The following is an 11,283-nucleotide window of genomic DNA, read 5'->3' on the forward strand; positions in this document are numbered from 1 at the left end:
CTGGTAAGCCAGAAATAACTTTAAAAAATCTAACTTTCAAAATAAAATAAATCAGAATAAATGTCCTTTTGAACTTTATTTATTTATATTTATTTTATTCATAATTAATGGGCAGTCCACATATAATTAAATAAATTCCATATTTGTGATTGCAATGCTTTTAAAGCAGTTATTTTCAGGGGTGACCCAAACGCACTTTTTTGTTATGCGTAAGAAGCTAATAACCGTATCCTTCCGCCACGCAACGTCGCTGCTGATTGCGGCACGCGCATGGATATCGCAATTAAACATCCAGGTGCATAAAAGCAACAAGAGCGGAGCTTCTGCTGTTCTCAGTCAGTGTTTTTTCTGGGAGGAAAAGGACAACAAGATGCGGACGAGAAAGGAAGCAAAGGCGCAGGGTCGAGAGCAGATGAGCCGGGAGATGCGACAGAACAGACTGACCCTCTTCATCCAGCAGTTCGAGAAAGAAGGTCCGACTGCAGCTCCAACGGCAGGTTTCACCTCCTCTACTCTCCTTGGTACTAAAAATGGCGGACTATTTGTTATTATTTTTGCAGCCCAAGAGCGTATGACCGAGTTAAACGCCAGGTTGGAGAACATGTTGGCGACGGTGGATAAAGTCTTTAAGGTGGAGCTGATGAAGATGCCGCCTTCTCTCCAAAAAACGCGCATATGCGATTTAATAAGCGGTGAGCTCGGTTTTTATCGACTAAATATTGCGATTAAATTGATATTAATTTTGCATCACCTTGTCCACTCTAAATAGATGAGGAAATCTCTCCAAGCGAAGTGTCCATCGCCATTAAGGTGAGTGTGTTGTTTAAAACGTGTGCTGCCATCTAGTGGCGGTTTTTAAACATGACATCATCATAACTCACATGTTGCAGAATGAGTCGCTGGAGATGCAGCAGCCCCTCAGGAGGATGAACAGTAAAAGAAGTAAGAACTCTTCAACCAAGATGCCACAGTTTTTGAAATAATGCATGCATTTAATACATTTTTGTGTTTTTTTAAAAGTAAAATCAACCGATTCTTCGCCGGGTCAGTCCGCCCAGACGTCTTTATCCAAGACCTCTAAGGTAAGTAATGTATGTTTGGGAATCCACAAAGTAAGTCATAGGTCTAAACTTCTTTTCTCTGTACTTTAGGGAGGAAAGGGGAAGAAAAAGACCAAAACGTTAGTTGGGAGTAACAGCACTGGACATCTGGGGTAAAGACTGCAGGTTATGGTATTTTAGTATTTACCTGTAAATGAGTACTGACGCTTGTTGTTCTACTTCTACAGTGTTTCCTCGGCCACCATCAAACGAACTCAAAGCTGCTTGACCAAGACCGTTGACCTGACCGTCCCAGCCAAACCTATACTCAGGTGTGTTACAGCCTTCAGTAGAGCAAAACGTGTTGTATTAATGTACAAATATATAACTCTGGATTTGTGCCGTCCCAGGTCCGTCTCCGTCGGCGATCTACACTGTTCAATGGCGAGCTCTGCAGCACACATCACTGTTACCACAGCACAGGGACAGGTACGAGTTATTTATTTTTAATTATTGTTATTTGAATTATCCCCCTATTCTCCCAGCTCTTGAGAAATCAACGCCATTTCATTTCCAATTTTTCCAGATGGCTTCCCCATTACCATAATTCAAGTTTTATAGAATATAAATGTCTTAATTTTTATTAATATTTGTGTTTAAATTGGACCTGGATTATTATCTGACTCCCTGATGCTCTCTTCTTTCCAGACTGTGAGCTTTTCTGAAGAGACGAAGGGTGACATCAACTTGGATTTGCTGGATGACGTAGCTTGGTGCCAGATTCGGAAGCTCACGGTAAGACAAATACATTTTAAACGCGACTGCTGAGGTGTTTTTTTTTTTTTTTTTTTTTTGGCCTCCTTTTTTAAAGTTGTTGGATGTTTCGAAATGTACCATTTTGATTTTGGGTTTTCAGAGTCTGATGAACTATCTGTCGAGGCGAAGTCACTCCCAGCAGTGACTAAAGATAAACGGGAACCAGGAATTTTCTCCAATTTAATTACGTTTGAATTTATCTTTTATATGAAATTACGGGTTTTAAATCTGTATAATAAAGCTTATTTGCATTATCCTACAATTGTCAGTTTAATTTGCACCCAATCTGTCTATCAAAAGTTTGAAAATATTCAGTTTTTAATTTTCTTAGTGGACTTTGTGGGGGAAAAACAAACATTAATGTGGCACCACGAATGTTTATCCAGATATGTGAGAAGTACGACATTCGTTGTTAAATCAAGTTTACTGGGGAACAGGCCAGTGAGGTGAAAGAGTCATCCTATTAGACATGATTATGATTTTTATTGTGGACAAGTTTAACTACTTAATTTGACTTGAGGCGTTGCCACATTTATTTCATGATGTACAAAAATGTCTCGGTAAATATTAGTCATTAATTTGACAGAATTTCAAAGCTGTTAGTTCTGGAGAAACAAAAGCACATTTATATTTTATTGTAGAAGTGGGGGGAAAAAAAGACACAGAAAATATAAATTCCAGGAACGTTTATGTAGAAGGCACAGGATGTTTTGCTAGATTGGCTAGCGTATAAAAATGTTTTCAGCAAGGATTAAAAATAGCACGGAATGATAAATCTATAGGCGAATCAAAGCGGAATATATGAATTAAAACGGAACATAAAGCATGTGATTGGTCACTATTGCTGCTGGGAATTAAGCGACTCCATCTCGACTTCCATGGGCTCCTCTCGAGGTGACCGGCTGGATGACGTAGCGGGTCGAGTGCCGCTTGTACCAGAAGCTTTACCGTGGGTCGGCTCGGGGGCCATTCGGGGGTAGAAGGGGCCGACCAGCCAGTTGAGCGGCGTGTTGTTGACCAAATAATCCATGACGTTGTCCAGGGAATCTTTCATTTTGCTCAGCTGGACTCTGCTGCTGGTCAGCACGCTGTCCGGCAGGTCTCCCAGCGCGTTGGCCTTGCTGAAACTGGTGTAGACGGAGGTGGCGGAGTGGCTGAGGGAGAGCGCCTCCTGCTGGATGTGGTTGGGGAGGCCCTGCAGGCTGGAGACGAGGACCAGGCAGGTGGTCTGGAGCTGGTGGGTGAGGGATCGTGCCAGGGTCAAGGTGCGAGACTCGATTACCTGCGTGGAGGGGATGAACGGATATAAATAGGTTCCTATGTCCTAGACTCACTGTGTTATCTCGTTGCATATTTGTGTTGGCCAGCCTCTTACCTCGGCCTCGTGACCGCTCTCCTGGTTTGGACCATTGGACTTCCACGCCACCAGGGAGTGCAGCTTGTCATTTACCATCTGGTTAGCCCCGTTAATGTTCCTCCTTCCATATTCGATCTAGAAATACAGAATGAATATAACTTATGTTAGTACTAGTTTGTGTAAACTTGTCAATTGTTTTTCTTCTTATAAAGCTTGTTTAAAGTTATATTCAACTAATATTCCTGAAATGAGACCCACCAGGTCAACGGTAGAGTTCAGCTCGGAGATGAATCCCATGCTTCTCTGCTTGCCCTCACTGATTTTGGCCACGGCTCCGGTGTATGCCCGCTTTCTGAGCTTGGTGGAGAGGGAACCCAGGCGGACGTAGTAGCTCGGCTGCTTCCTCTCGAAGCCTTTCACAGCTTTAGCCTCCAGCTCTGTTGCAAGGGAGGGAAACATATGCATTTTTTAAAACTGATCTATATTTTAGTTTGTAGGATTGTTTGCTATGTAGTCACACACGCCACGGCTCACTCTAAACAAGGAGTCCATTTATTGATGGAGGGGAAAAACGGGCCACTAATGCAATCTCAGATTCTTATAAGCGCATAATCTGATAAATCCTGTTTTCCTGGAATCTGGACACAATCAATCCTTAACAAGATACTCAAGCTGCCAGTAAACAACGGCCCCTTGATACCGCCTGTTACAGAAAAACAATCCTAAACACACACTCCTTTTATTCGTATTAGTTGACATCATTTTCATATTTTCCAGCTTTTTATAAAAACGAATAAGTGAAGAGAAATCATTGGTGGTTGTTGATCACACCAGTAAAATGGAGATACACTCACCCAGCTCGTCCTCCGTTAGAGGCAGGTACTGCTCCACCAGACTCTCCGAGGTGCTGAGGGCCGTGTCCACGCCGCTGCTTACCAGCCGGGCCACCCTGCTCTCCAGCACCGTGCTGACGCTCCCGCTGACGACGGACCTGGTTCTGTCCATCCCGTCCTGCACCGCGCCCCGGGTCTTCACCACGACGCTGGACACCGTGCCCGTCACTACGCCTTTAGCCGTGGTTACAACACCCTTGGCGCTGGAGACGATCTGAGCGGGGAGAAAAATAGTTGAGAAAGATGGGACATGGGTCACCGACCGAATCCTCCAGGATATTAACCCAACGCTACGGCGTTGTGCAATATGGCTTGATTTCTGTGCCTGCTATTGATCATGAATTACATACCTGCTCGGATGGCTGGTGAAGAATTGGCAAGGTTCTCTCAATCTTGTCCAAACCTTTACAGGCCAGGTCGTTGGCAATGGCAACTGTAAAAAAAAATAAAAGCTTATTAGCTTGAATTCTAGGGAGGAAAGTGATTAAATGTTCCTTTTTTTTTTGTCAGGATTTTGTGGTGATGATTAAAATTTGGGTGAAGGTTCAAGATGACTAAGAGCCAGCAGGCTGACCAGAACTTCCTGTTTACTAGTGTCTTACTCTGAGGCTCCAGCTTGCCGATGATGGGTGACGCCGTGGTGAGGGCCACGGAGGTGATGGTCCGGACCCCTTGTTCGGCGGCCTCGCACACGGTCCTGATGTAAGGGTGGGTGCCCTTGGTGTTGGAGTACACGCTGGACACCAGGCCGTAGGTGGAGCTCACCAGAGGAAGGCTGGTCACCCTCTCCACCACATTCTGTCGGGGAGGAAACAATCCAGCTTTACATACTTGAACGTCACAATAAAAGTAAAAAAAATATATATATATTAGCAAAGTTCGGCCAACTCACCTGATTCGAGATAACGTCTGCTGCTGCCATATCGACTGAAACGAAACCTACAGAGCAAAACCAACGGTTGTTTTCATTAATAAACCCACACGAGGACTTAACAAACGTCAGTCTATCACTTCCGTGTTACAGCAGTCTGTTGTTGAAGCATAAACGGTCCAGAATAGCCGTTTAGGAGGTAGTTTGAGGTACTCACCAGTAGTTACGACTGTATCCACGAACACAAACTGACTTGACAACTGCGCGTGAGGTGACAGCGCCGCTCTTATTTATTTCCTGTAATTATCGCGAGATGTGGCTGCGGCGCGGTGACGTAGGCGCTTTTCTAGGGCAAAGGTAAAACGGGTAAAAGTTGAGTCGGGAAGGGGAATTCCTCCCCAGGCCAGCCGTCACGCGGACAAGATATGACGTAAGCCGCCGTCTGATTTCTTCACATTTCATAAGCCGGTGATTTTTTTATTTATTTATTATTTTTTTTATCCCATAATAATGAGGATTATTGTGTTTTTTTCCTGCCTTTTCAAGTAGGTATTCAAAAACATAAACAGCACTAGACAGCTCTAGAATTATTGATGCCCTCCGTAATCTACAAAGGGTCCCTCAGGGGAACATTATCTGAGGACCCCTACTTGACCTTCTGGTAGAACATTTTCATTCTATTTTCACACGAGGGCCTTAAGAAAAGGTGGTGTAACATTTAAAAATAGGCTATTAACTGAGATACTGCAGGTTTATTTATATATAACTTTATTTTGGCCCCACAAAAAGGTCCATTAGACAGTGATGATGAAAAACCAAATCTGTATTTAATCAAATTATAACAGAAGAAGCTGAGGCTTTTGGGGTTCCTGGCTGAGGAGCACGGAGACATTTGTCTGATTGTTATATTAAATTCAGCTTTGAGGACTTTTGCTCATCATTTGGGAAACATTGTGCTTAATCACCTAATTAAGGTCTTTAAAACAAAGTGTATTATTGTAAGTGAAAAGGCTGTTCTCCCAGCAGTCATTTTTCTTCATGTTTGTATCATTTGTATGATTTAGATCATCATATGAATGTTTACAGAATAGTCGCTGCTCACTCGATGAGAAACGTGTGTGTGTATATATATTTTTTTAAATGAATGCAAGAAATTTGACCAGCCTAACACCTCACTTAATACATTTGTGATTACTTCACGTAATGGCCTGAGCAGTCCCATACGTCAGCGGTTTACCCACAGAGGAGCGGGGCCTGTGTTTGCCAGTAGCTCATCAGAGCCAGATGTGTGACCCCGTTATGAATTTCAGAGCACTTCGATATTTTTTCCTGTGTCAGCGCTCATTTCTCCAAAGAAATTGTTTTATTAAAAATGTAAATTAAGTGTTAAGGCAGTTTCTTTTTTTAACACAACGCGTTTGGAAGCCAGATGAGGAGCCGCGGCCTCCGATCAGATTCTCCAGTTGGCGAACTGCGTCGGATTGTGTGGATGAACCCGGCGAGGGCCTCATTCATCAGCCCTTGTATAACTCAAATAGACCCCGTATGAAAACGTTGGCCGCAGTAAAACGCACACTCTAATTTTTAACAAGATTCTGTCTGAGGGAAGATTTTAATTTAGTTGTGATTTATGTAATCCACTGTAATATACAGGAAACACACATGAGCCACGTTGTACTGGACATTGCTCATATTTTATTGTCCACGTCATATCCTTTTAATTCCTATGATCAGCCTTTTATGTGATGTGATGGCAAGCAAAGTTCAACCTGTTGATCAAGGATTAAGATATTTAAAATACTCCTACTGGGTTTTATATTCTATTAAAATCAATTATGGGAGTAAAGGATTACAGTATCTTATTTTAATTATAGGAGCTTATTGTATTAGGTTCAGTTTCAGTGTTAATACTCTGCTGGTTATAATATAACTGGTTTTATGACTTTAACTAGTTTGAAGAAGTAGGTGAAGGTTCACACATTGACGTTACTTGACAAGCCCACTAATGAAGCAACTAACACATTTCCACATTTTTCTGATTGTAGTTGATGTAAGCTCTAGAAAAAGCACTGATTCACCGTCTTGTGTAAATTCAATCCAAAGTGACCTCTTCAGGTTCATTTTGGTTCACTGTCCTAACGTGACTCCTTTGTAAATCACCTGAGAGTCTCTCAGATGAAGTGAAAAGCTAAAAAAAACAACAATAATCCAGAAATAAAGCTCCACAGTTAACTACACTTTGAGTCGAAACACCGTTTCTGCACTCGGGGAAGATCGTTTCACTATGAAAGCACTAAATGTTGGAATTCGTTCTTCGTTCAGTTTGTTTTCTTTACGCAATTATGGGCCATTTTGTGCGAGCAGGATGTCAAGTAACTGAAGGAAACTTAATATGCTGCTACTCCTTTTTTTGAAATGAGAACAGAAACAGAAATGTGATCAAATCCAAGGCCATCTGTTTAACTTTTGAATTTCATTCTGGTTGTCATTTTTAACAAACATGCCACGTTAATAAATTGTAATGTTATTTAAATTCGGGGACCTTGTGAGTACTCATGAATGCAATTGACCTTAAGATCTTATAACATAATTAGGATTTAAAGACGAGGGGGCTTAGCCTCCAGGGGAAGCATACAAAATCTTTGCGTTTGCATCTTTTTAGTTCTGTTTTAGAACGACACAACAACCAGTGAAGAAGTCCAGCTAGTAACAAGTTAAATTCTCTTCTGTCATGTTAACTTTTAGACACATTAAAGCTGCATGAGAACACGCACTGATTATGTAAATGTGTCTTAAAGTGATACCGTATCTAATTCCTCTGCAGGTCTAAAGACTGTAATTTAATGACACCAAATACTGTCATGAGTGTGATTTTGCTCAGTATTTTTTCTGTCATAAAGTATACAGTAGAATAAACCAAGACTGATTTTAAAGGTCAAAGTGAAATCTGACAACATAAATATAAATAAATATGTTACCCAAATAACTGTATTTTTGTATGTATTTATTCGTTATTTATTTCAGCTAAATGAGGATACATTGTCACAAAAAACCCAACAAAAAGACGAATAGGCTTTACAGAAATGCTTCTTTCTAAAGTATATACTTTCTACAGATATAATCCTAAAACTCTATGCATACCCTTTCATCACTGAGATTATTCTGAGAATAAAGACTATAAATAAATAAATAAAAACTTATTTGGGGGGTCTTGGGAACAATTTCAGGTAGCTCCACCCCCCTAAAATAGGCCTAACACGAATACTGCATTGAATAAACGATGGTATCATGTCCTGCTGTTCCTATTGCTGATATCTCATGAGCATACTTCCTAGTACTTGCAGATTAGTGCCACTAGATGGCAGCAAAGTAGACAAAGTTCTCACTCATCACAAGCATGTGTTTTTCCCTTCTTGGTAATAAATTGTTATTTTGCAGGTCAAGAAACATGACCAGTGTATATGACACCCAGGGCAGGGAAGTGAAATTACAACATGCATCAGGAAACATTGGTATATAAGACACACAAGGGAGGTACACTGAGGATCCCAAATGAGGCTCAGGAGTCAGGAAACAGAATTAGATGTAATCCATCCTTTTAAAGTCAAATTCAACAGACGTGTGCACCGCTCCTAAACAGGCCAGAGGGGGCAACGACGTGAGCGAAGTCTCTGCTGCTTCTTTCATTCTACAGATAGTCGAGATAAAAAAGGTCTGTCACAGAGGCGCCTGCCCTCCTCGGGGTTACAGAGTCTGGCAGGACCAGAGAGGAGATCCTCACACGGCATCCCTCTATTGTGCCCTCCGAGACAGGTAGAGGCGGTGGGCAACGCGCCAGGGCTCCCGGCTGGGTAACGGATACCTGTGGGCTACTGGGAAAGTGTCACACCTCCGGATCACACACACACGGTCCGACGGGAGAGACAGTGGGAGAGTGGCTGTCCTTTTCATGCTCCTTTTTTTAGATCGCGAGGAAAAAGGAGGCAGAGACGTGGCTTTGGAAGGGAGGAGAAAAGAAAGTGACATGTCTTTGGTGCGGCGGCATGCTTTGGTTAACTCTACCTTCAAACGCTGAAACACTGCTGCTGCCTTTAACGCATCTGCTGAGACAGAAGCCTGAACAACGAGCACCAGTCTACGGGACCGTCCATCAGACCTGATTCAATCAATACAGCAGGATTATGAGGAGGCAAGAGTTCTCTTAAAATGTCATATTCAGACTGCAGAACTATGATTTTTAAGCTGCTATTATGTTCAGCAACTGGATGCTGACTTTGCATTTCTGTCATTTAGACCTGTAGTCATTCAGTTTGGATTTTTTTTAAACTTTTTGTCCATGAGAGTGAACCAAAACAATAAAGTTATGGGTCGAAGAAGCCATAACAAAGAGCTGAAAGGCTTCAAAGCTCTGTAGGGCCTGAAAGGAAATCCAGGGTCTGCTGATAATTCCCTGTGCGATCGCCACTGTGAGCGACCCCTCTCACATAAAAAGTCATGTGACCCCCTTGTTCATATAAAAATATTGATTATATCAGCTGTAAGCAAAGCCAGATAGTCAAAATGTTCAGTGTTTTTGCTCGTTTGATTGTTGGGCCAAATCCAGGATTTAAAAAAGAACCCGTAATAGATCTTCCTTAGTTAACACGTTGTGTTTTACAACAACAAAAAAAAGCAAATGTGAATTAATGGTCCCTGATGTTTTCGCAGACAGAGTCACGATTGCAGCTGTTTGCTGAAAGGCAGCCATTACATTTTATCTCTGCATGTGTTGAGTCAAGTTAAATAATACCTTTTCTGTTCTGTTTGGGGATCAAACAGGTTTTTTTTTTATTACATTTGCACAATATTACACAGCACTGAAACACATGATACAGTGTAATTATGGGAGATATTACCAACAGGACAAAAGGACATGAAATGAATAGCGCCGCCACGGTCAAGCTGTCATTTTGATGGAGTAGGGGCGGTCTAAATATTGGCTGTGTCCTTATTGTCGGAGTGAATTTTACACCCGAATTTCAACATCTGGGACCAAAATAGCCACGCAAAGTTGTGTAGCTCTGCTGCTAAATCTGGCACTATTATTCTTCCCAGCTCCAACCCAACCTCCGGAGCCGGAGAGAGAGGTCGTGCATGCAGAAATTAATTACATCTCCACAAGATGATGCCTGCCCTCTTGAAATAACCATTACTTCAGCCTTTAATAAACAACGGCTCTACCCGGGACAATGTGTGTTTAGCAGGGCAGTAACTGCAGATTTATAGCTACAATGTAGACAAATAGACAAGACCAGGGTCTTGTTAAGCAGGGCTCTGTGCACCTGTCGGATGTAATCCTCAGATAATGACTCCGGCTCATTAGCTAACACATCCAAGTTAACCGTCTACATTTCCCGCTGAGAGGATCAGGACGAAAAAATGACTATGCGAGGTTGAAAGCGTGAGAAAAGGTCCGCGGGTAGCGTGAAAATGAGATTCTCAGTGTTCCTCTGGGACCACACCCTGACCCACTTCCACCCTTGATGATTTTCTGTAATGATTTTCTCAGAAAGGACATAAAAAAAGCAGGGAAAAGCGTTGTCAACGGCTCAGACGAGGAGGGGGGGGGGAAGGTGAGGCAATGGCCACAGAAGGCCGTCCGCCGTGTGGGTCCGCCAGCGTCCCACATGACCCCCGACAATATCCCGTCGAAGGCCGTTTTCACAGAGCCGTGCTGGGATTAGCCGGGGGCCGGCTGTTTGCGTTGGCAAAGCCGCAGCAATTCACAGCTATATTTTCTGGGTGCTGTTGCTGACAACCAGACCCGAGTCCCGGTAATTATGATATAATTGAGAATGATCTAAAACCAAATGTCCGAGCTCTGCTGTCCGGGGCCCGGTGTTTACAGAAAAACAGCTGCTTAAATAGGCACTTAGAAGGAATTAGAATAACATTTTTTATGTCCCAGCGTGAGTGTGTCTCTGTCTGTGTGCAAGTGTGCATATATGCGTGGGCTGGCTGTTTGGGCACCTACACAGACAATCTCTTTGTTTTGGAAGTGTTCGCTTAAGTCTTCGGGGGCAGACGGGAGCCAAGAACAACGTGGGAAACGGGCCCTCGCTTCATTTCTGCTTTCTCTCCGGGCTTCTCCTTTGCAATCCCTCCGTCGGACGGACATTCAGCTGGCCTCCAAAAACAGTACCTGAGGCGTGCAGAAGTGTGGAGGAACCAGAGGGAGCAGGAGGGAGGGGGGGTCGGACACGAGAGAAAAGTCGGTAATGGGAACCGAGTGGCAGCTGACAGCCGGGCCAAGCTGTCCGTCATTTC

The 11,283-nt window shown here is 42.9% G+C and overlaps 2 protein-coding genes across 2 annotated transcripts; one reads left to right on the plus strand and one right to left on the minus strand.

Annotated features, from left to right (window-relative positions):
* Positions 1-366: 366 nt before the first annotated feature.
* On the plus strand, positions 367-2,059 carry cdca9 (cell division cycle associated 9). Its single transcript, XM_084002817.1, has 9 exons — positions 367-692; positions 770-810; positions 891-942; positions 1,021-1,082; positions 1,152-1,213; positions 1,289-1,372; positions 1,451-1,529; positions 1,749-1,835; positions 1,957-2,059. Exons 1-9 carry the CDS (start codon positions 371-373, stop codon positions 1,999-2,001), a joined length of 834 nt encoding a protein of 277 aa, XP_083858943.1. The 5' UTR covers positions 367-370; the 3' UTR covers positions 2,002-2,059.
* Positions 2,060-2,475: 416 nt separating this feature from the next.
* plin2 (perilipin 2) lies at positions 2,476-5,251 on the minus strand. The gene is made up of 8 exons (XM_084003184.1): positions 5,195-5,251; positions 4,999-5,045; positions 4,709-4,904; positions 4,457-4,539; positions 4,068-4,320; positions 3,472-3,650; positions 3,232-3,348; positions 2,476-3,138 (listed from the first exon to the last, which is right to left on the minus strand). Exons 2-8 carry the CDS (start codon positions 5,026-5,028, stop codon positions 2,695-2,697), a joined length of 1,302 nt encoding a protein of 433 aa, XP_083859310.1. The 5' UTR covers positions 5,029-5,045; positions 5,195-5,251; the 3' UTR covers positions 2,476-2,694.
* Positions 5,252-11,283: the final 6,032 nt, after the last annotated feature.

The sequence above is a fragment of the Eutrigla gurnardus genome (assembly GCF_963514095.1).
Source record: "Eutrigla gurnardus genome assembly, chromosome: 23".
NCBI classification, from domain to species: Eukaryota; Metazoa; Chordata; class Actinopteri; order Perciformes; family Triglidae; genus Eutrigla; species Eutrigla gurnardus.